This window comes from Perca flavescens, chromosome 15 (genome assembly GCF_004354835.1).
Source record: "Perca flavescens isolate YP-PL-M2 chromosome 15, PFLA_1.0, whole genome shotgun sequence".
Taxonomy (NCBI): Eukaryota; Metazoa; Chordata; class Actinopteri; order Perciformes; family Percidae; genus Perca; species Perca flavescens.
In genome coordinates this window covers 5,078,651-5,104,208 of record NC_041345.1, presented here as the reverse complement: position 1 = coordinate 5,104,208, position 25,558 = coordinate 5,078,651, and the positions used below count along the sequence as shown (strand labels likewise).

Here is a 25,558-nt window from a genome sequence, read left to right as displayed (position 1 = left end):
CTGGACCGATAATCAAAACTTCAGTTTTGTCCTGGTTAAGCTGTAAAAAGTTCTCAGGCATCCAGGATTTTATATCTGAAATACAGTTAAAAAGTGCATCCATCGGACATGTGTCACCAGGAGGCATGGAGATGTACAGCTGTGTATCATCAGCATAACTGTGAAAATTGATTCCATGCCTCCTTATGACACCTGCAAGAGGGAGCATATACAGATAAAAAGAACAGGGCCCAAAACTGACCCTTGGGGCACACCACATGTCATTTCACAAATTTTTGAAGAGCATGTATCCATAGTTACCGTAAATGTTCTGTCTGTGAGATAGGAAGCTAACCAATTGTACACAGTACCAGATAGGCCGACCAGGTATTTAAGTCTGTTTAAAAGAATAGTGTGGTCCACTGTATCAAAGGCTGCACTTAGATCCAGTAGCACCAACACTGAGAGTTTTTGTGAATCAAAGTTAGACCTGAGGTCATTTAAAATCTTCAGCAAAGCTGTCTCTGTACTGTGATTTGCCCTAAAACCAGACTGATGATCGTCAAGGATTTTAAAATTATTTAAAAATTCATTTAGTTGAGTAAAAACAAGTTTTTCTAAAATTTTACTTAAAAATGGTAAGTTGGATACTGGTCTGTAATTATTAAACACATAACAATCTAAATTGCTCTTTTACACAGCAGGCTTCACCAACGCTGTTTTAAAGGCAGCAGGGAAGACACCCATCTGAAGAGAGCAATTCATCATATCAAAGCCATATAATGTTTTAAAAAATGAAGTTGGGATTGGATCCAAAGCACATGTGGTGGGTTTTACTGTAGAGAAAACTCTATCAAGCATCTCAGCATCTAGGGCAAAACTATCCAGTGTTTCCTCAGGTGAAAGTACACGTTCAGATGTATCTAAAACCACCTTTTGAGAAGATACAATGTTACATCTGATAGTATGGATTTTGGCACTGAAGTGGTCTGCAAACTCTTCACAAAGAGAGTCTGTTGAAATATGAATGTCACAGTCAAACTTCATGTTTAAATCTGCAGTACTGTGTAACAAAACTTTGGAATTGTACATTTAATACAAAAGAAATGGTGATTTCTGACTAAATTAAAGCTTAAAATGTGATCATAACAGAGATCCAAAGCCACAGCAGAAAACAAAACCCTATCTCAAACAACAAGGCACTGTAGCACCACTGGATGACAATAAAGTCTGTAAATCTATCTTTCCATTAAGACCAATCTGTTCCAAGCTGAAACTGAACTGCTGTGAAGTCATGAGGAAGTGTCTTGATTTATGTAGTGACAGATTAAACAAATATACACACAATACCACACCCCACAAAGATTTGGCATTATAATGTTTGTTATAATCATCAGTCCAGCATCTGTCAGTCTAAAGGGCTGCCCTCTACAGCTCAGGTAGGCCAGGCATGGGGAACTGGCCAGCGAAACCCTCCACCTCTGCTCTGATTTCTGCTACCCGCTGCTGGAACTTCTCTCCCTGGGCCAGTGCCTGAAGTAACTCCTTTAGATCGGCCTTGGGATCCAGGCTTCCCTGCACCTCCAAGGTCAGCTCAATACCTGCAGGATGAAGGAGAGCAGGGAGGGTATTCAGATTGTGTGAATTTTGAAATTATGTGAAATCATGTTTTGTTTCGGTGGATGGCTCTAAATACTACGACGCTCATACGCCTCAATTTCCTGAACCTAAGGGATAGAAGCTAATCAGAGACGTGAATCAAAACTGTAGGAAATTCACATAGCTTCATTGTTGCAATTGAGAGACAAAACACTGCAAAATTCACCCATAATCTCAAGGTGAACTTATTAATACTGCTGAATGTATAACAAGTTTCTGTAAGTGGAATAGTTAGCTTCTGCCCACCATTAGCAGTAGGCACCACAGAAATGTAAGCTTGGTTACTGGATGTTTTTTCTTTTTTACCAAAGTTGTAGTTGACTTCTCCCCTTATGGTTTGAAAGCTGTCTGATGCTCATATATTGCATTAGCCTGATTAGACTTATAAAAGATTTTAAAAGTTGGATCCAAGTGTTTTTGTCCACAATCTCTGCAATAGCAGTGATGGGTACAATGTTTGTTATGTATGTACGTATGTATGTAAAATAAAAACTTACAGTTGCACTTTCATTTGGCTCTTTGTAGTCTGGCTTATTTAAAACTAATGTACTGTCACTTACTTCTTGTTGTCTGGAGTTGTACCTTAAAGGTTGAAAGCACTTAATTGGAAGTCGCTTTGGATAAAAGCGTCAGCTAAATGACATGTAATGTAATATAATGCTACAGCTAGCACTGGCTAGCTTAGCTTAGCATAAAGACTGGAAACGGGGGTACTTTTTAAATCAACCCTTTATATAGTTAGTTAGTCTTTTGTACAGATCAAACTAAGTTAAAAATATGTATTTTTAAATACTATAAAGGATAGACTTTAGGGCAGAGTATGATTTAAAGCACCAATAACCTAAGACCTTGGCACCCATTCAGTGGTCAAGTCACTTCAGTTTAAACACATTTCCCAGAGAATATGTTGGCAATGTAAGCATCTTTTTTATATAAAGGGACTTTAAAAGATTACCTCTGTGAATGAACTCAGCCACCTTCTTGAAGTCATCCTCCACCAAGCCTCTGGAGGTCAGAGCTGGAGAGCCAAACCTCATACCACTAGGGCACAGAGCACTCTTATCTCCTATACAGACACATGTGGAAACATTAAAAGTGGCACTCTGTAGGGAAAAAGGGCATTTACTGTACAATCCTCCCTAACAATGGCTACATCTAATGCTACATTGAGGATTACTTTGCCACAAACTTAATCACACTAACAGGCAAACAAAGCTACCATGTATGATATCATATTGGTGCTAAAACACACACACACACTCTACCTGGACAGGTGTTCTTATTACAAGCAATGGCACAGGCTTCCAAAACCACCTCAGCTCGTCCTCCATCAGTCCCTTTGCTGCGCAGGTCCAGCAGGATCAGATGGTTGTCAGAGCCGCCTACACAGGAAGAGAAAATTATTAGAATTTCAAAGACTGTGAAGCTAGGAACTGCTATCAGAAACCTGCTGCTATTACAGCCCCCTTTTTCAACTATATGATTAGTAAAAGAAAACAGACATCAAGCATGGTAGGTCATGTGCGATAAATGCAGTTTGCTTCTGTACAATGGTAACCGATATTGGAGATCTGTTTCAATTCCATTTGTTTGAGTGGCACTCACCAGTGACAATCTTGTAGCCGTGGTCAATAAGGGCACTGGATAGAGCTTTGCAGTTAGCAAGAACCTGCATCTGGTAGGTCTTGAACTCTGGTGTCATGGCTTGTTTGAGAGCTACAGCAACACCTGAGAACAGCCAGTGAAAAACATGAACCAAAAACCAACAACAGTTCGTTTCCCTCGAGAGGAGTAGAGGGGAAACCGCTCTGTGCTGTGTTTTCAAGGTTTAGTGCCGGGACATATGATCCGCCATGAGCACGGTGTATTTTATTTTGAAAATTAACCGGATGTTTATTTTGTTTCTGTGCTTGACTTCCTGTCCCGCACTATCTGCCGTGTGCTATATTGCTGCGGAGCTCTCCATCGTCCAGCAAAAATACAAATTCAAAAACAATTCGCCACTGCAGAGACTCATATTCACCAACGACAGCACACAAAATGGATATATATGCTACAAATACACATGGAACTGCTGCGTGATGATTATTACCGGAGCCTGGCTGAACACACTCACTCATCCCAGATGGCAGCTAGCAGCTAAGAGGCTAGGTGAATTTAAACAATAGCTAAGTTGCTAAATGCATCTTGTTGTCATGTAAGGGCCCTGTTCATGTTGCACAGACATTTTAATTGCATTTTGTGTCTGTTAAGAGGCACAAAGGCACTCTTTATCTTATGCCCCCATAACTGCCGTTTTAGCTGAGTGGGAGCTCTCGGCATTAGCTGCAGCAGCTCCGTGTTGCTAGCACCGATTCGGCTCGTTTTTTTGCTATCGGCAGTACTCATATACTGTACGTATAGCAATCAAGATTAACGTAAAACTTGCCCGGAGTTCTCCTTTAAAGGATAAAAACTCACTGTGTGTGTGTGTGTGTGTGTATTGTTTGGAACAATAACTCCATCTCCTCGTCTGTTGTTCGCTTCGCGCTACCAGGGAGAGGAAAGGGAGAGAGGAGGAGGAGGAGGAGGAGGAGAGGGAGACAAGTAGAAGGAAGGTTCTACGCAGGCGCGCAGACTTGGTGGATCGCATTTCACACACTTTTGCGTCACCATATATATGCACGCAGATTTCCCCCCCCATAACGCTTGTCTAAACGCGGAATAAAAAGTGAGAACGCAACGCCACTTTTGCGTTTTCTCTTCAGATGGTTTCCGTCTAAGTCAAAGAGGGAAAACGATGAGGTGTACCTGCAATAGCGTGGTTGTGTGGTCCTCCCTGCAGCCCAGGAAACACAGCCTGATTGATCAAAGACTCCAAGTTGTACAGAGTCTCCTTCCCCTTGGCATCCACACTCCGCACACCTGGAAGAGGGAAATAGAAACACAGAGGGAAGAAAAATGGAAAGCTTGAGAAATCACAGTTTCAATTGAAGGAAAAATAAGATGGCAGACGCATCATATTCAAGTTCTACCTTTCCTGTAGAAGATGAGTCCACCGCGGCAGCCACGCAGCGACTTGTACGTTGTCGTGGTAACAATGTCACAGTGCTCAAAGGGTGAGGGCACCACTCCAGCAGCCACCAATCCACTGATGTGAGCCATGTCTCCCATCAGATATGCACCATTCTCATTAGCGATCTGCTTCAGGCGGCCGTAGTCAAGGTTGCGGGAATAGCAGCTTGTTCCTGGAGAAGGAAAAGGATGAAGGAGGTGAATGTGATCGTTTTCACACATCCTCATTTCATGGATTTGGTTAAATGTGTGAAAGTAAACAAGTACCTGCAATGATGAGTCTTGGGTGGAACAGCCGGGCGTTTTCTTGCAGTCTGTCATAGTCAATGTAGCCAGTCTCTGGATTCACCTAAAAACCAAACTTAAAATGTGTTACAGAAAGCCACTTTTTAAGCTAGAATCTTCTGGTTGAATTCACTCTTAACACTCATCACAAGCTATGTTTCCATCCACACGTTTTTTTTATGCAAATTAAGTGACATTGAATGAAAAATGGCTTATGGAAACACAAACTCAAAGTTTATACGTTCGGTCCCATCGGATTTTCTCTTGATACACGGCTTCTACGGCATAAACACTGATGAGGTTATTTGCCGAATAAATAATTAATTGCAATAAAGTTTTTTTTTTCTGGTTAAATAGACGCACCGTTACAGGTCAAAAGTGGTGAAGACCGCGCGCCCGATGGACACTACCGGGAGTGCCGACGCAAATGTGCCTTAAGATCCAACGACCGTGTACTACGGCCTGTAGCACGATTCCCTGCAGCCTTCAGCAGGGGTCTAATCGCAGGACGTGAGTCCCTTCTATTGTGCCGTACACCTGTGGCACAAGGTGCACTCTGGAGTTACGCAGCAAGATCTCATAGTGATGACTTGATTTAAGGTCAATTAGTGAACAGTTGAATATTTATGTGATTGTTTTGACTCCCAAGTCAATTTACTTTATTTTCTTGAAAGTATATATTTTGTTTGCTTTCCATAAGTTTGTTAATTTTTGTGTCACTATTTTGCATCCGTGGCCTTATTTGGGGAAAACAATTAAAATCCCATCTTGTCAACTTCATCTTGAACTCATCCTGAGTGTTTACACCTGCTCACGACTACTCAGCGACATCTACCCTCAACAGTACATTTACTGTTCACATCTTTGAGACATCTGTACCCAACTCTTCAGGACTTCCTTGATTAGTGTGTGTTGCACATGTGATTGTTTTGTACCTTATACGGCATGGACTCAAAGAAGATGGACGTTGCTGAGATTTTCTTCTTCTCAGTCATGAAGCCGTGTGTCAGGTGACCTCCATCACAAGGGTCCAGCCCCATGATCCTGCCATGGGGCTCCACAACGGCCGTGTAGACGGCAAAGTTGGCGGGTGAACCTGACAGGGAAGCAAAAACAAAAGTATGACAAGTGGAAAAAAGGGAGAGTTTGAAAGTCTAAACAATGATCACATCAATCAGGCTCTACACCAAACATTCACAGAATTGTATATATGTTTAATCACTACTTGATACCCGAGTATGGCTGCACGTTGACACCCCATTTCTCTGAGTCCAGACCAAAGGCCTCCAGCGCCCTCTTCTGGCAGAGTCTCTCCAGCTCATCTACATGCTCCGTACCACCATAGTACCTGAACACAACATGGATCATACGGATTATTACTGCTACTCTTATTTGTTATTAAACAACAGGTAGGAGAAAGCAGAACGCACTTATAGGATGTAATCAAACATTGGGATTTCACAAGTAATTTGATAAAATTCCTGTACCTCCTGTATGAGTATTTGTTGTTCATGCAGGAACCCAGAGCCTCCAGAACGGCTCTGCTGGCAAAGTTCCCGGACGCTATCAGCTCCAGACCGTACGTCTGCCTGTGCTTCTCTTTTTTTATGATGGAGAACACCTAAAAACACCCAATACTGTATTGTTCAGTGGACAATAACAATTGGTCACACAAGCTCTTAAGTGAGAGAAATGCATATATGCAATAATTATTGGACCAAACCATAATGAAAATAATTGGTTGTTGCAGCTCTGGAAAACGGCAATGTTTACACCAACCCCATGCAAAGTAGAACCAAAAATAAAAAATGTCCTCCCACTGAATCACCACTCGTCTCCAGAACATTGATGTAAATAAGACCTTTTATTCTTAAAAATCTACCAAACACAAACCTCTGAGTCATTGACGGACAGAGGCTCCAGCATCATCTTGTTGTGTGAGACCCAGGTCTCGTTGCTCACAGCGTGGCCGTTTGTTAAAGACATGCTTTCTCGGTTTCTCTGGTCACGAAAAGCGGAAATCTGAAACGACATAGAAACAGTGGCCAAGTGAGACTAAATCTTTTTAGTAAAACGATTATACAGTGAGTGCAGCTGACATACAGATCCATTAGGACAGTCCTAGGCCTCAGATAAAGGAGGACATGTACAGCAGTGCTATGGCCTCACCAGTTAAACCTCGAACCATTACCCAGAAAGATAAACAAATCAAATGCACAAACTGCCAACACCGATTATTAGGCAACTAGATACACAATCAGTACTCCATGAAGTTTACAGTTGTGTTCACACTTATCAAATCTTTATCAGAGGGCTATTTCACAAAACCAAGATAAGGGATTAAGCCGGAATTTCCCAGTTATCCTGGCTCAATTTAGCCTCAACTCGGTTTCACAAAAGCAGAGGCACATGAGTTAACATGGAGATTTATTATTTACAGCTAGCCTGCTCCTGACCAGGCTAACAGCCAGGATTTATTAATCCTGGAGCCTTTTCTCTTCACTCAGCAGTGGTTATTGTTATCAGCCTGCATAAAAAAATACAACCGGTGCGTATTGCTGTTCATTTAAGTACTGCTATTATTTAAATTTGTGACCATTATTTTAATAATTATTCATGACATTACTGTTGTATTGCTGTACGAAGACTGCTGTTCATATTGTTAGAAGTTTGATGAATATATTATGGCAGTTGTTGAGATAATTAGAAAAGGCTGATACAGTTGCCAAATGTGTTTTAAATGAAGTCAGTTACTAAGGGCAATATATAATGTAAAGTGCTAAAACCTCCTACTGCTTTTTAATCTATTGATTTTATTCCTTCTGTCCTAACTTCCTATTTCTTTACTTGACTTTGGTTTTATCAGGTTAGTTGTTTTGTATTATATTGTGTATTATTGCTTGTTATGGTCTGGGTGAATACTCGATTATGATTGGCTGCAGGGTGTCAATTAAAAAGTGTTATACCATGGTCTGGGTGAATACTCGATTCTAATTGGCTGCAGGGTGTCCATTAAAAAGTGATATAGGACACCTACTAAAGGAGTTCGGTGAAACTGACTGTTTACTGTTCTAAATGAACGCGCTACATTAAATCAATAAGGAAATGGCGCTAAAACACACAGGCTGCAAGAAGTAAGTTCTACTGGCCCTCTGGACTGACTTTGTTTTACGCTTTGTTTTGTTTATACACGGTCTATGGTTTCACAGCGAATAACGTTATCTCACATCCCGTTCACTGTTCAGCGCTCTGTTTCAGGCTGCGCCGCTGCGGCCGAAAGTAACGTTACACATCGCGCATCAAATTCTTCGTAAAAGTCGTTATATTGTTTTGGGGACAATGACATGGCTGGATAGCTAGCTTGTCTTGTTGTTCAACATACTGTCAAATTATTTTTACTGATTGCCAACTGTACACAATGTTATTGACTTTGGATCTTGCTAGCACAGCGTTAGCTTTCTGGCTCATAGCTAAACTGAAGGGTTCTATCAGCTGAGCGGACTATATAAATATCTCCGGTTGCTAAGGGAGGTAAGTCGTATGTAAGGTTCTTCCTAATTCCTGGTGGAGAGAACAACGTTTGCATTGCATAATGTAAGAAATAAAAATAATCAGTCAAGCTGGCTATGCTTTATGAGGATACAACTCATAGTTGAATTATAGTTGTGTGTTTAGTGGAAGAGCACTGTGACAGCTTAGTCATGCAAAATGAGAAAAGGATACTGTTGTACGTGCAGAAAGCAGCACTGTATGACTGTGGTCAGAAAGCAACAAGAGTGCAGCAACAAAGTTAATATCAGTTTGATATCAGCTTGACCATGAGAATAAGTTACTCCTCAACCTGTGACAGGCAACAGCGGCGCATTGTTCTTTCTGACCATCAGCATAGTTAAAGTCTGCCTAACAGCTGATGAAGAGGGCGTGTGCCAAAAGACTGGACCAGTCTGTGCACCAACCAGGGGACGCTAAGTCTAAACCACGGTACTCCTCCAACTTCCATCCATCCATCCATCTTCGTCCGCTTATCCGGTGTCGGGTCGCGGGGGGAGCAGCTCCAGCAGGGGACCCCAAACTTCCCTTTCCCGAGCAACATTAACCAGCTCCGACTGGGGATCGAGGCGTTCCCAGGCCAGGTTGGAGATATAATCCCTCCACCTAGTCCTGGGTCTTCCCCGAGGCCTCCTCCCAGCTGGACGTGCCTGGAACACCTCCCTAGGGAGGCGCCCAGGGGGCATCCTTACCAGATGCCCGAACCACCTCAACTTCGACGCAATGGATGGATGGATGGATGGATGGAAAATGCTCTTAGAGACTGATATATGAATTCATGTATAAGCCAGAAAATTCAGTCTGATGAGAGAAGCCTGTGTGCCTGCTCAACTCGGACCCGTGTACACGTTTATGCTCTTATGATTTTACTTTTACATTTTTAATCCTCTCCTTGCCTACTTAGTGGATTTTGAAACGCACAATAAGAACCTGACGGATGGGAATGATTGTTCCAGGTATTAGTCAAACCGTCAGGCGTAACCAGGGAAACAGAGTTATTGTTTGGATAAACTTTAGATTTCGATTGTAAAACTAATTAAAATATGAACTAATGTTTTAAAAATATGTTCTTTGGCAAGTGACCATGGTATAAGCGGGTTAATGCTCTTCGAGGTGTCTGTCGGTACACGATCCGTTCTGCACATGCGCAAGATATTACTATTTACGACCTGCACGATCTGTTCCACGCATTGACATATAGGTTCCACGCTAGCCTATAGCTAGTCTCCACCGGGAAGCTAACGTTAGTTTAGCTAACAGCTAATTCGGCTAACCGCTAGATTCAGTCTAAAATTACGTTAAGTCAAACTTAATGGGAAAAGCAGATTACAGCTAAATTAAGACTTTACAGTAATAACAATAAAGACAAGTAATGAGTGATTGTATTTTAAATGAGCACAAGTAAAGTAGAACTGACGTAAAAGCTGTTATATATGTTAACGTTTATTTTTACGTTTTATTTTGAGGGTCTTTTAAAGTTATTACATGCTGTCTCAGCTAGCGGTTAGCCGAATTAGCTGTTAGCTAAACTAACGTTAGCTTGGCTGTCGATCGGAAGCGTGGAACAGATCGTGCAGTGTCGTAAATCCTCGTACAACAGCGCATGCGCGAACATTTTGCGCATGTGCAGAACGGATCGCGCATGTGCAGAACGGATCGTGCAGGCAGAACGGATCGTGTACCGACAGTGTCCATTGTCAGGTATTAATGGACTTCGGCTGACGCTGCGCGTCGGACGGTTCACGCCCATTGACATATATATATGTGTCAATGGGCGTTCACGCCTCGCTGTCGTCCATTAATACCTGACAATGGACACCCCGTCGGGCATTAACGCTTACTTATGCACCTTCTATTTCTTTAATGTTGTTTACTTGTATTGAAGCAGATCTTAACCCATCTGCATCAACTAGAAAGCACTTTGGGTCAACTTCTGCATGTTCTTTTAAATGTGCTAGCTAGCTATATAACTGAAGAGGACTTGACTTGTAACGTTACTTTGTGAAAATCGGACACTAAACATTAGTCAATATTGTTGGACTTCTTGGACTTCCAGCCGACTGGTATTTAGGACACCTCCTCCCACCCCTTCTGTAATGTTTGTCTGATGTTGCCGGTCTACGGAAAGCCGTTCCACTCCCTATCCAGCCCCATTGTACCGGATTTGGTTGCAGTTCCACCAGAGTTCCACTGGGGGTGATCGCGGTCCAGTGTAAAATGAATGGTAGTCTATGGAGCTAGACGGCTAAATTTGTCTCTTTCGCCCGATTGTTGTTGAGAAACCTCAGATTTGATTGTAGTTTTTGCAAGTTCAACATGGGTTATAGGTCGAAAGTTGAATGAACGAGTACCTATGGCCTTTTGATTTCTTACAGGGTGAGTCGTTGTTGCCCATAACACGCTAGCATTCTGCTAATGAATGCTGATTGGTCCGTGAATGACTGATTACGATCGGAGATCCAGCTTGACGGCATCCGAAGCAGAGCCTGAATGTCAGAGTAAATATTTGGGGTGGTCTTTAAAACATTAGCAAACCTCTTTCTAGCATGTGTATTGACCGGGAGCGCCTAACCTGTTAGCTGTGTTGTCGATGCCTCGAGAGAAAAAAGGAAGAGACTCAGAGCTTGCCGTGAAGCAGTATCTTTGGCCGTATATGTGTACAACGTCATTGACATTTTAAAAGGCATTTTAGAACAAAAAAGCAACTTTAAAAAAATCTTACACCCAGCACTGTGTATTTTCTTAGTCTCCCCTTTCAAATGCAACATTCAAATTACTAGACAAAAAATTATATCCTGAGAGAAGTGGATTTTGAGGGGTTTAGCTCCATAGACCTCCATTCATTCTGCACTGGCCTGTGAGCGCCCCCTATATGGAACTCTGGTGGAACTGAAACCAGTTCAGAAGCCAGAAGTAACGAGGGAGTGGAACTTCTTCCTATGTTAGAAATTAACATTAGCCTAACATTAGCATAAAGTTAAAGTTGCTAGCTGGCAAACTGCTAATGTTATGGTTACATGTCAGGTCAGTGCTGCCATTACAAAACCCAGGGAGAGCAAAAACATCAACAAATAGTGTCAAATAAGATGATTATTGATGATTCTCTTTAAGTTATTTCTACCTGCCTACGCAAACATTTCCATTGTGTTTACATTTCCTTGTGACTACGAAACATTAACCAGTTATTTAACTCACCAGTTGTGCGGAGACACGCTGCTGTCACTGGTTAAACTGGACTGAAACCAAACCACGGTAGTGATGGGACATTTGACACCGAGGCACCGAAGCTTTTATCACTTCCACAAAGCACACTGGTTCAGCCTGTTTCTCAATGTCAAGGATCCTTCCTTGTTAGGACTAGTCCTAACAAGAAAAGATTCTTCAGAGGCTAGGCCAGGCTCCTCCTGAGCATTCGGAGAGCATGTACATTGCAACAGGCTAGCAAGTGCACGTCATTGCGTGCTTGCATCATTGAAATTGTTTCGCCACCTTCACTTCCGCGCTGCATTTCAAAACATTGGACGAAAGGGATCTGGAACTGTGAACTGTGCTGTTAAATTTTTTTTGTTGAGATGGAGAATATGAATCAGCGTCAGTCTGCTTGCAGGAGGAGAATATTCTGTCGGCCACTTTGCCACAAAGTGCTAAAATAGGTAACGTTACCGACACTGATAGGCTTTAATGCAATAGTCGTTTTCTCTTATTTATCCCATGTCAATAAATTAAAAATTCGTGGGAGTTCATGTTTGTAGTTGTCACAACACTTAACTGGTAAGGAGAATTGCATTAATTAATCTTAATTACATTAAGCTTACAGTAGCAGTTTACATTAGTTTGTAGTTTACTGCATGTATGTAAAATTAGCTCATTGTCCAGTAGCTTCTAGCTTTCAAACAAATGCGGTGCAAAATATGATCAGCATCTACAAGGTAAACACTACCAGCAAATGAGCTACCACAGGCAGTATGATATGCAGTAAACTGCAAGTGAGAAAGGTTAAATAGTACTATAGACACACGATCTACAAGGCTACATCCAACATATGAAAAGTCATAACAACACCAGTGATACATCGTGAACGACAGTCAAGCCAGCCGACCCAGTTTTTTGCTATACTTGATTATAGTAGCTTTACGGTAATGCTTAAGCCAATAGTTTTTTATTGGAATTTCCACACACTAATTTCACTTTAGGGTAATAGTAGATGTACACGGCCTCATATTGCCACCCAGGAAGTTTCAAGTCATTCTGGTGTGTAGTTTCAAAATAAAAGCCCATCAAAGTGTCAAATATGAGACTAATTACATATGATTTTGAATTCAATTTAAAAGGAAACACCCTGTTATCAAAGACTAATTCCACTTCCGGGTTATAGTAGACGACCCCATGGTGTGACCCATTAAGTTTCAAGACATTCTGATGTGTAGTTTCAAAATAAAAGCTTGTCAAAGTGTCAAATATGAGACTAATTACACTATGATTGTGGATTCAATTTAAAAGGAAACGCCCTGTTATCAAATAATAATTCCACTTCAGGGTTATAGTACATGACCCCATGGTGTGACCCATTAAGTATCAAGACATTCTGATGTATAGTTTCAAAATAAAAGCTCGTCTCAAAGTCTCAAACATGAGGCATATTTAGGCTAGTGACAAATGGTCAAAAAGGGCTTTAGTTTTTGAGATACCCCTACTGGAGGTAGAACTAAACCCAACAATGTTTTTCCTCATCCCTAGGGTCTCCCATATATTAAATTTGATTCTTGGCTAAAAATATTTTACTGCTATAAAAATATAGCGTGTCCGTATGGGAGTTAAGGCATCTAAACTAATGCAGATCAATCACACAAGCCCTGAGAGCTTTGACATTTAGCATGTTTGTGGTCAGGAAGTTGCTTTACCTACTAGAAAAGACTGGATGTGAATATCATGATGTATGGAATAAATAGAGACCTATAAACACATACCTAAAATAGGCGAACATGCAAAAAATGCAGAATGTTTTCATTTACTTTGCCAGGGATTATAATAGAAACACATATGATGGCTTGTTGGAAAAGTGGGGTTGTGCTTAATCCAGCAATACCAAATGTGTAAATATAACATGACAAATCAGTGTGTTCTTTCACTCAATGTATGATGTGTCTAAAATGAAAGAAGATGGAACACTGACATAATTTAGTCTCAAGTCCAAAGCCCATTATCAGTGGTATCATATGGCACCTTGTACTATATAGTTCATATGGAAACAAAGATTGAAATTGAAAGATAACACCTTACCATAGCACAAACAGGAGACCAGGAGTCAGGATTGCAGTTTGACCTTAATGAGCCTTTTAATAAAACATAAAACAATAACTTAACACAATACAAATTAAATGACTGTCTTAAATCAAACAAATGGCAATCTAACAAAACAAACACTGTGATGGGGAATGAGCCCTCTCATCACTGAATCTCCAGCTCTTCTTAGGCTGTTCTTTTCTAGCCGCAACCATTTGGAACATGAACTGCTTTTGGTAGCCATTCTGGGGGTTTGGCCATCTCCAGTGGCCACTTTGGGGAAGTCAGCCCCCCATGATGTTACCACTGCAACACACCACTGTCACTCATCCACATTGTCATCAGTGACACAGTGGGTCATATTTGGACAGTCTGGAAAAGGGCAAGAGCAAAACTCTGTGCAGGTCAAGCCCACTGAAAGACACTGGCATTTGGTAGCATCGTTGCAGTTTCCGTCTTTATAGTATAGTAGTGGGTGATGTCTCTAACTTCTTTAGGTGCTGGTGCCTTCTGTAACATCACAGGTTAAATGCACCCATCTTCTCTGAGCCTCCATCCTCTACCAACTGGGTTCCAGAGAAGAGGTTTGACCAGGTGGCTGTGACGCCACACTGCTGTTTGGTACAAGGCTCTCAGCACTCGTTGGCCCAGTACTGGCGATGTAGGTGCTGACAAAGCTACATAGAGCAGCCTTGTTTACACTGATCCTTAGATATTTTCTGTAGTTTGGAACACGTGTTTGTCCTGTGATGAAATGTGTTTGAATGGTGCCTCTTCTTTGTCTTTCAAGATCTTTGACTGAGTGTTGGTGGTCATGTCTATCAAACACTATAACGACTATGATACGACTTGTACAGCTTGATGCAGAACTGGGACAGCACCATATTCATGTGACAGACCATGCTATTTATAGTAAAGCACAACAGGTCTTGTGGAGCAAACCATTGCCCTTACAAGGAAATATCACAATGAGACTGGTATGCATAGGTATGCATATCATGATGGCTTAGCTAGCAAGCATTGGAAAGCTCTATGGAGATGGTGGACTCTTTGAAATTCTGAGTCAGATGTGTATGCAGAGGCTACATCTTGACAGTTGCTTCAAGGGAAACAGCTAGCAAGAGGAGTAAGAAGCGTAAAGCTAGCCTCTGACGCTCCTACATCGCCAGTACTGGGCCAACGAGAATTTCTTCAGGGAACACTGACATCTTAGCTGGTGGCTTTGAATATGGTCGGGAGGTTAAGAGGGTTAGCAGGTCAGGCAGCACAGAGACCTAAGGTAACCCTGGAGGAGCTGCAGAGCTCCACAGCAGAGACTGGAGTATCTGTACATAGGACAACAATAAGCCGTACTCTCCATAGAGTTGGTCTTTATGGCAGACTGGCCAGAAGAAAGCCATTACTTTGAGCTAAAAAGAAAATGAATAGATTTGAGTTTGCGAAAAGGCATGTGACTTGGAGCTGTGATTCCCGCATTCCCCTGTGGCTCTACAAAGTATTGACTTTAGGTGGGGTGAATAGTTATGCACATTGACTTTTTCTGTTTTTTATTTCTAAAAACTAATTTTGTGTATATTTTTCTCATTTCACTTCACCAACTTAGACTATTGTGTTCTGATTCATCACATAAAATTCAGATTAAAAAAAACATTGAACTAAAGCCTGTAATGTAAGAAAATAGGTAAAAAGCCAAGGGGGGTGCATACTTTTGCAAGACACTGTACATGCAATACACCTTGCACAGTCACATTCTCGTCTAATTGTCAAATGTGATGATACAGATGTACTAGTTTTGCTGCTATACTATTCAAGCAAAGGGATGTTTGGATCCTCAGCAGTGTTTATACACTCTAGACATGGCCTGAAAGAAAGATTAGTCCCTATCTGATCACTCAGAAGCTTGGAGCAGTGCTTTGTGAGTGTTTACCTGCATGCCACGCCCTCACAGGTTGTAACACCACAAGCAGTTTGTACAGAATTGGGAAGGCCACTGCCCTCACAAGACTGAAGACCCATCTTTGTAAGTTACAGGCAATTACTAATTTAAATAAATTAATAATGTGGACTCTCTGGTAGATGGCATTTTATCAAAGGGATGAAAATGCCATCGGACATTAAACTTTAAAAACACAGATGGCACAAAAAGACAGCTAGCTAGCTAACAGCCTAATGTTAATGATAGGTTCAGTTAGCTTAACGTTAGCTCGGGTGTATCTACCTAATTACTATAGCAATTTGTACCAGCATTAAAGCGTTAAGCTTTACATTTATGTAAAACATTAACGGTGATAACACATGTACGGCAAACACTAACGATACTTACATTTAAATGATTATTTCGCCGTCAGCGATGCCGCTCCAACTCCAACTCCCGCTTAGGTCCGCCATTTAATTATTTTAACCGAGCTGGCAAAGCCGCGCGCATTGGATTGTGGGTGATTTGGGAGCGCGAAGGATACACATAGGGGCGTTTCCCAATATGTGTTCTTTGACGTGTGTTCTCGTGTCCCTGTGAAACGTCATCTCATGTTGTCAAAGTACTGTCCCAATACCTTTTATATATGTCTGATTTCGATATTAAGAAACTTCCTATGAAAATTTCAGATTTTCACCAACAGGTCCTTCTGTATTGCAAACTAATATTCAAACATAATTTCACTCCACACAATACACCTATTTGGAATAATAGGTATAGCCTATACTGATAAATAGAAAGTCGCTTTTTATTCCAGAATTGTTTTCTAAAAGGTGTCTGGGCAATTGCTCACTTCATGGATGTGGAAGGTAATATTTTACAACATGGTGAATTCTGTGATAAATTTCAAATCAGATGTACCCAGAAGAAGTTTAAACAGATTGTGAAAGCTCTCCCAATATCACTTGTAGCTATGATTAAGCAGGATATAATATACTCAAAAACCATTCCTTCCTTAAGACAACTTTGCATTAATGGTATTAATCTTAAGAATTACAAATGCAACAACAAGTTTATAAGAAATTCTTTACTTAATTGCCAAACAAACTCTCTCAAAAGAGATTATATTCTCAAAGACTTCGGTAAGGAGACAATAAAAAAATTTGATGTAAATACTTAAAATTTCCTGTCCCGCCAAAGGTGAAAGAAATGCAATTTAAAATTATGAATAGGATTTATCCGACTAATGATTTCTTAAAACAGATTTAAAATGGATGTAGGAAACTGTAGCTTCTGTGATAATGAACCAGAAGACTTGGATCATCTTTTCTGTTTGTGTGAAGTTGTTCAAAAATTTTGGCTGGACCTTATTCAATTGCTTGTATCTAAAGGAATTCAGATAATGAATCTATCAATTAATGATATAAAATTTGGTATTTTTCACAATGATCATAGTGATTTTGACATTAACAATGTAATTCTGTTAAGTAAACATGTCATTCCCAAATGTCGTTTTTTCAAGATAAATCCTAATATCACTCATTGGAGAAGTGAGTTGAAACTTTTCTATAATTCCTTACTATTGATTAATAACAAGAATGCAGGGAAACTGGCTTCTTTTATAAACATTCTTATCAAATAATTGCCCTTTTGATTTTTTTTTTTAATTTGTTAAATATATCAGGCCTATGTTCTTTTTTGTTATATATATATATATATATATATTCTGAAATATGCACAGTAAGTTTGTAGTAAGATTTTATACTGTACCCGATTGGGTTGCATTTGTTCTATTAATTAAAATAAAAAAATACATTTTTATATATGTCAATGCCCAATACAAGTTCCCATTTCGCCAAGAACAGTTAAAATTCCCGGATGTAGGCCTATTCTTGACACGCCCATTTACCGAGGATACAGGTTGGTAACTTGTATGAACTTCGCAGCACCTGTATCCCAACATTCATTTCGGCATTCAGTGATGGTTGGATTTCCAGTACATAGACAGCCCAAAAACGGGACAATTTTAACAATTTTCGCAATCTTATTCATCACTAAATTCACTTCTGAGAACATTTTAGGCGAGAAATGAAAGGTTTAGATTTCGAATATAGGCAGTCTTGCGAAAAACTTTGCCGAATTGACAATTTGCTTCAAAGTTTTCGGAGCTCCATAAATTGACGCGGCCGCCAGCTTGCGCCTGCCGGGGCCACTAGCTCGGCGCTGCGACAGTCACACTCGGAGACCCCGCTGTAGGACCCCGAAGGTCTTTTAGACCGGTTGCGTAAATAAGAGGCTTTTATTTCGCCGTTGACGGATCGTTTGTTTAAATATCACAACACATGTCCATCATAAGATTAACGGGAAACTGTTAACTGTCTTTTTGGAGTTAAACTCAACAAGCGCACACATACACAGCGCAGCAGGCAGAGAAGAGATATACCATAGACCAGCCAACGTCAACCGGCGGCCCGCGGGTCACATCCGGCCCGCCAAAGCTTTTAGTCTGGCCCGCAGAGTAATCATGAATTCACAAAATGTAAAGAGAAAAAAATGCGTTCTGTTATTTATCATTTCAAGCATTTAGAGCAAAAACCCACCCCTCTGTATTTACATCTCTATTCACATGCCGGGATTCTCTACAGCGATGCCCGAGCTCCACACACACACAGCTGGGCCGAGATGTGTGTGTGCGTTAATTTAACACGCAGCACCTGACTGGGAAGGATACAGAAAGTTACCAACGGCAGATGAAGTCGCGCTGTCTCTTTTCTGTAAATATGCTACAATACTTATTAGGCCGGGAGCCAGGTCCACTCCTCAGTGTCAATGAATGACCAGGAGACAGACTGGAGTAGTTAAACAGAACTGTATTTCAATGATCCAAAACTGAGAACAGAGAGAACAGGCAGGAATCCGGCAGCAGAGTAGGTCAGGCTCAGAGCAGCAGACAGACAACAGGATAAAAGACTACAGGTAAGGTGAACGTGGATGAACTAGACATACGTGAGTGGTCAGAGCGTCGTGTAGAAACGAGACTAGAAAAAGTGCATGTGTGTCTGTGCTGCTTATGTAGGTGGTTGTTGATTAGCTGCAGGTGGTGAACTGAGGATGTGGCTTGATGAGGTGCAGGTGTGTGTAATTAGGACTGAGGGGACTGGGAGCGTCTGATCTGCGTGAGTTACGAGGAGTATGAATCAGTGGGAGGAGTGTGTGCTGGAGAATGAGAGAGAGAGGAGTGAGTGCTGGTGACGGTGGGACCCTGACACTCAGGATGTTTTTTGCTACCTTTTTATCACTATTATTTCCTATTATCTTATACCTTGGGCCATCACAAGTTGATAACGACCACCCCCAACTCAGCCCCATTTGGTCTCAGGGGCCAAAAAAACACCCTTTTTGGGAAAAGCTTTTGGCGGAATGCTGTAATTCTGAATATTAAGGTACTGCAGCTACATAAATGGTCATATAACCTTAATATTTTGCATGGTGTATCCTGACACATAGGGGAAACTAGCAGAAAATTATTCTGGAGATTGCTGCCTTTTTGCTGTCAAATATCAACCTCAACATACCCTAAAAGACAAAAAAAATGTCCGTCCGTGCGACAAACTTTTCAGCAAAAGTGATAATTTTCCAGCATTTTATTATAGATATCACTGTCTCAAATGTACACAGAAAACTTCCCTAGTTTATAAGCTTCAATTTAAGTCCAACATGACCTTTCTTGCTAGAGGATTACAGCTGGTATAACTAAAGTTCTCCACTGTATCTTAAATCGGAGAAAACATAACTTTCAAGCATTACCATTCCATATGGGATTAAGCATATTTTTTGCATATGAACAAATATACATACACAGTAGAGGCCAAAAGTTTGGACACACCTCATTCAATGCGTTTCCTTTATTTTCATGACTATTTACATTGTAGATTCTCACTGAAGGCATCAAAACTATGAATGAACACATGTGGAATTATGTACTTAACAAAAAAGTGTGAAATAACTGAAAACATGTCTTATATTCTAGTTTCTTCAAAGTAGCCACCCTTTGCTCTGATTACTGCTTTGTACACTCTTGGCATTCTCTTGATGAGCTTCTAGAGGTAGTCACCTGAAATGGTTTTCCAACAGTCTTGAAGGAGTTCCCAGAGATGTTTAGCACTTGTTGGCCCTTTTGCTTTCACGCTGCGGTCCAGCTCACCCCAAACCATCTCGATTCGGTTCAGGTCCGGTGACTGTGGAGGCCAGGTCATCTGGCACAGCACTCCATCACTCTCCTTCTTGGTCAAATAGCCCTTACACAGCCTGGAGGTGTGTTTGGGGTCATTGTGCTGTTGAAAAATAAATGATGGTCCAACTAAACGCAAACCAAATAATATGGCATGTCGCTGCAGGATGCTGTGGTAGCCATGCTGGTTCAGTATGCCTTCAATTTTGAATAAATCCCCAACAGTGTTACCAGCAAAGCACCCCCACTTCTGCACAACAACAACTGATGGTCCCAACCCCATTAATAAGGGAAAGAAATTCCACTAATTAACACTGACAAAGGTCAGGTGACTACCTCATGAAGCTCATTGAGAGAACACCAAGGGTTTCCAGCGCTATCAAAAAAGCAAAGGGTGGCTACTTTGAGGAATCTAAAATATAAGACATGTTTTCAGTTATTTCACACTTTTTTGTTAAGTACATAATTCCATGTGTTCATTCATAGTTTTGATGCCTTCAGTGAGAATCTACAATGTAAATAGTCATGAAAATAAAGAAACACATTGAATGAGAAGGTGTGTCCAAACTTTTGTCCTGTACTGTGTGTGTGTATATATATATATATATATATCTAGATCTAGACATATTTATTTATTTCCCCTTATTTTATTTTATTTTTTATTTTAGGTATAAACCTCTGTATATGTGCACCCGCTCTACCAACTGAGCTACCCTGGCCACATGAACAATATCTTAAACAATAGTTGAGACTTGACTTATGTACTGCTATACTATATGAAGTGAATTGCATAAAAAGTGAGTAATGTTATGCCCCTAGGTGGACTGGGGTCAGGGTGCAACATAGGTACAATCACACAAAATCAATTAATCAAATGTGAGATTTAATAAAGTCCACAAAGTCCTCGCAACACAAGGAATAAAGATGACTCTATTGTGCAGTCTGTTATCAAAAAGCCAACCTTCAATTGAGTAAACATTAGTAACCTGTACAGGTAAAAATTCTTTACAGCCAAATGGCGAAACTAAAATACAGCTCAAACATAAAATAGAAAACATTTCTTTGGTTCTTAGATCTTTTTGCTGCTTATCCATGCTGTACTTTGACGACTAGTCATGTTAGTGTATTGTATTAGTGTAGAATATAAACTCTCAATCATCATTTTCCTCCTCTTCCTCATCTTCACTGAATAAACTTTGAATTGTGATTAAGAATCTTTTTCAGACGGACCTTCCCTTTGCCTTTGAATGCTTAAATGCAGTCAGCACCAGTCCAGGCCAGAAGAGAGCTGAAATGTGTTCCTGTGAATAATCTTCAGCCAGCTGGATGATGTTGATTAGTCTATCTCCCATGTCAGAGATGATGTTGACAGTTGATGACTTGGCATAATACAGGAGGATGAAGAAAATGACTCTAACTGTTCTGATGTGAGGCATTTTAGTTTGAATATACTGCATGTAAATGATCACCCTCACATCTGTTTCTTCATGTTTTGAACAGATCTCTGGTAGAAGTTCTTTTGACATAACTCCAGCATTGCATTCTATCTTGAAAGCAGTGACTGACTGGGATCAAGAAACAGCCCTGGCATTTGCAACACACCAGCCCTATTTTTGTCAACAACCTAGCTTGGAAATTAGTAACTCTGCCTTCCAAGTTGATAAAACTCTGAAAAGCTTGTACTGTTTGTTGCACTTGCTCAGACCGAGTGATTTCACGTGGTCTGAGATCTCTTTGTTGCTTCTCTGTATGTTCGCCTCGGCCACAAACTCTCCTTTAGCATGGGCAGTCAGGATATGAAGTTGGCTCGCTTCATAATTACTGGTTATTCTACAGGTCCCAGACCCTGAGTTTGACTTAAATCAATCTAGAAGTAGAGTGGGTGCCTTAAATGTAGAAAAATATAGGACACCAATCTCCCAATAGAATCAAAATGTTTCCATAACCAGAAAAATAGATCAACTTACCTTCAAATTGTCTTTGCTGAATAACTTCAGGATGACATGAAGGGTTAGGTTGTTGGTTGGTTAGTGCATTGATGTAGTCTACTCATTAAAAATGTGCAATGATACGCAACAACATATTTTTGTGACAGAACTTTCACTTCAGATATTTGTATTCACAAATACGGGGTTGAGTAATGTGACAGCAAACAAAACTAACACTGCAGAACATGCAGAGAGACTTTTCTCGTCTTTCACTGACCTGCTCCTCACTGAGCGCAGTGCGTAGTGTGTGCGTAGCGACCAGGCCCCAATGCTCCGCCTACACTAATGCCAGTATCCTCCCTTCACCACATTAAAGACAAATATAAGTAGCCTATTTTATTTTGTCCTCATTGCTTTGGGGTCAACTTTTGTGATCCAGGCTCAGGTCCCTGATGTGAAAGCCCTCTTACTGCTTTGTATTCCATCATATTTTTTTAATATCATCTGTGTTTTTCTTCTCATAGGATAAATAAAGGTATTCCCACCATAAATGGATGCATACAAGTGTATCAGAATGCAGGATATTAGTCTTTGTTGGACAGTAGTGTAGTGGGTTAGTGTGTTTATGGGTGTAACCTGGTTACCATTGTTTTATCTTACACCCTGACCCCAGTCCACTTAGGGGCTTAATAGTATTCACTTGTAAGGTAATTCACATCATATAGTATAGCAGTACATAAATCTAATCTCAACTCTTGTTTAAGATATTCTTCATGTGCAAAAAATATGCTTAATCCCATAAGGAATGGTAATGCTTGAAAGTTATGTTTTCTCCGATTTAAGGTACAGTGGAGAACTTTGGTTATACCAGCTGTAATCCTCTAGCTAGAAAGGTCAACTTGGACATAAATTGAAGCTTATACATTTGGGAAGGTTTTCATGTACATTTGAGGCAGTGATAGCTAATAAAATGCTCGAAAATTATCACTTTTGATGACAATTTGTCAGGCGGAGAGACATCTTTTTGTCTTTTAGGGTATGTTGAGGGTAATATTTGACAGCAAAAAGGCAGCAATCCCCAGAATCTTTTTCTGCTAGTTTCCCCTATGTGTCAGGATACACTATGCAAAATATTAGGGTTATATGACCATGTATGTAGTTGCAGTACCTTAATATTCATCATTCCGCCAAAAGCTTTTCCCAAAAAGGGTATTTTTTGGCCCCTGAGACCAAACGTGGCCGAGTTGGGGGTGGTCGTTATCAACTTGTGATGGCCCAAGGTATAAGATAATAGGAAATAATAGTGAAAAAAAGGTAGCAAAAAAACATCCTGAGGAGTGGACCTGGCTCCCGGCCTATATCAATGCTCTCACCTGTGTAGACCGGCATAAACATGTAGAAGGCGATAGTTCAATCTGCTCTGTCTGCTCAGTTCACTCTTATCCACCGCGCTGTTTTACGCAAACACAGCTCTACTCTGCAAATAGCGAATTTTACAAACAAGCTAAAACAAAAGCTGTCGGTTTTTAGTCTAACTTTTTATCTTAGTTTGCCGGGAATCTGGAAATTTGGACAAATTCTTGTAAACCTCACTGCTGGCTGAACAAACCAAACTCCGCTGGAGCGGTAAATCTATGGAGGTATTATTATGGCTACTTAATATGCACGTGAATGACGCGATCGTTATGTTCGAGTTCTTCATTCTTGATGATGATGATGATGCTGGTTGTATTATTTTGCAACAGCATCTTTCATTGCAAATGAGGCATACTTGACGTGCATAGTCATTCATCATTAAAGCTGGGCTTTTGGCTTTTCCACGTCAACTTTTCGCTTCAGCGTCTTTGACAGTGACATGTTTACCTGACAACAGCCGTTTCTTTCTGCAAGCATTTTCCACCAATCAAGACGCTGCATACTACAATAATGTTTCCATAATCACAGACTTTAACATCACTCCTCAGTGAACTGCCTACTAGTCTGAGATCATTTTCTAGTTAAAGAGCCAGTTATCATTATGGAGTTTCCATGTTTTTTAGGAGTTTGCTCAAACTAATACATGTAAAAGAAAGAAAAAAAGAATAGCATTAATTCAGTAAGAAAGTGAAAATTTCAAACAAGAATAGGCGTATTAGGTATAAATACATTTTATTTTCTTTATTTGAAAGTCCGGCCCCCAGAGTGTCTGCTTAGAAAAATTCTGGCCCTTGAAAAAAATTGTATTATTCTATTATTGTAGACTGTATATTATTAGTCTATGAGATAGACCCGTTTCTTTTCGGGAGACTTGTTTAAATTATGCCATAGGCTATAGCCTACATTATATTTTGTATTTAGTTCATATTTTTGGTGTATCTGTTTTCTGATTTATTAGAAGTTGAGTTTCAGTCTTTATGATAAATGAACAGTTGTAGCCTACATAAAGTGGTAACATGCTATGACATGTTATGTAGACTAAAGGGGAGACACCAACCTTTATAATTTGAATTTCTAATTTCCATCTCCCTGGGCATATACAGTGCACTACAATAATATAGAAATGATAATTCCACATAACACTAATAGGAACACATAGGACACACCAGTGCATATGCCTATTTATTTGTTTAATTTAAACTTACTTAAACTTATATGCTAATAATAGTAGGGATCGCGTTCCACTCTTTTGAATAAGTAAAGGGTGTTTGAGCAATAAAATAAAATTAAAGCTCAATTAATTTTATTTTTCAATATTATTGCAATAATTGTAGCATTATTAGGTTTTCTTGTCCGGAGATTGTTTTAATACAAAGTGGTTATATTGTTGTGGTCTTTATATCAAACTGTTAACAGCGTTTATTCAAAATACAACATGGACAACAGTACAATCGTAAGGAAGCGTTCAAGGGTGTGGGAACATTTTTACCTACTATCCCCGAATAAAGTAAATGGCTACGTTTTATGGACTGTTGTATTATTAGGCCTATTTATTATTATTATTATTATTATTATTATTATTATTATTATTCCAGGCATTGTCATTCAGACAACATTATCTGCTAAATAAAGTAGCCTAGATGCATTAACTACATAGTAATTCAGATCAAATTAGCTATTCTAACAGGCCAGTCCAGGTGTTTCTCTCTAAACAGTCACACTCTTTGCATTATTTTAAGGTTCGGTGTTTACTGTGCCCACAAGAACTGGCATACAACCAGGGGCGCAACTACCCAGTGTCAGAGGGGTATGCAACAACAATTTTGGCGCCCCCCCCAACAAAAAAAACATATAAATAAATAAATAAGTGTGCCCCCCGTTCTGATATGTTTACTACGTCCCCGCTGTCAGACATAGGCTAATTGTTATATTTTTCATCTCTGTCTGCACTATTTTTTCCCCAAAAAGGACACAGTGAATAGGTTGGTCAACAGAACTTCAAACCATACTGTACATTTAGTTTAGTGTGGTCTAACTAATAGAACTCCTACCTGATGTCATCACTGGGCTCATCTCTAGCCATCGCCGACCTCATGTCTGTCTCATTCACTCCTTGCCTGTTCTCTTCTCCACTAAGACATATTGTCAAACAAACATAATGTATTAGTTTTTCCATAATATTAAGAAATGAATCTGTTGGTATCAAGTAGCTCCCCCTACACTTCCACCTAATGTTAGACCTACCCGTTGCCTTCCCAT

The 25,558-nt window shown here is 40.2% G+C and overlaps 1 protein-coding gene across 2 annotated transcripts; it reads right to left on the bottom strand.

The window, feature by feature from the left end:
* Nucleotides 1-790: 790 nt before the first annotated feature.
* On the bottom strand, nt 791-25,558 carry LOC114569821 (serine hydroxymethyltransferase, cytosolic). 2 transcript variants are annotated; one of them, XM_028599902.1, is made up of 13 exons: nt 25,544-25,558; nt 25,351-25,431; nt 6,871-6,999; nt 6,465-6,598; nt 6,210-6,325; nt 5,913-6,073; nt 4,960-5,041; nt 4,653-4,865; nt 4,429-4,542; nt 3,244-3,366; nt 2,904-3,020; nt 2,594-2,704; nt 791-1,580 (listed from the first exon to the last, which is right to left on the bottom strand). In XM_028599902.1, exons 3-13 carry the CDS (start codon nt 6,961-6,963, stop codon nt 1,408-1,410), a joined length of 1,437 nt encoding a protein of 478 aa, XP_028455703.1. In that variant the 5' UTR covers nt 6,964-6,999; nt 25,351-25,431; nt 25,544-25,558; the 3' UTR covers nt 791-1,407. The 2 variants fall into 2 exon arrangements, with proteins under 2 accessions (XP_028455703.1, XP_028455702.1); XM_028599901.1 differs by lacking the exons at nt 25,351-25,431; nt 25,544-25,558 and adding an exon at nt 11,722-11,902.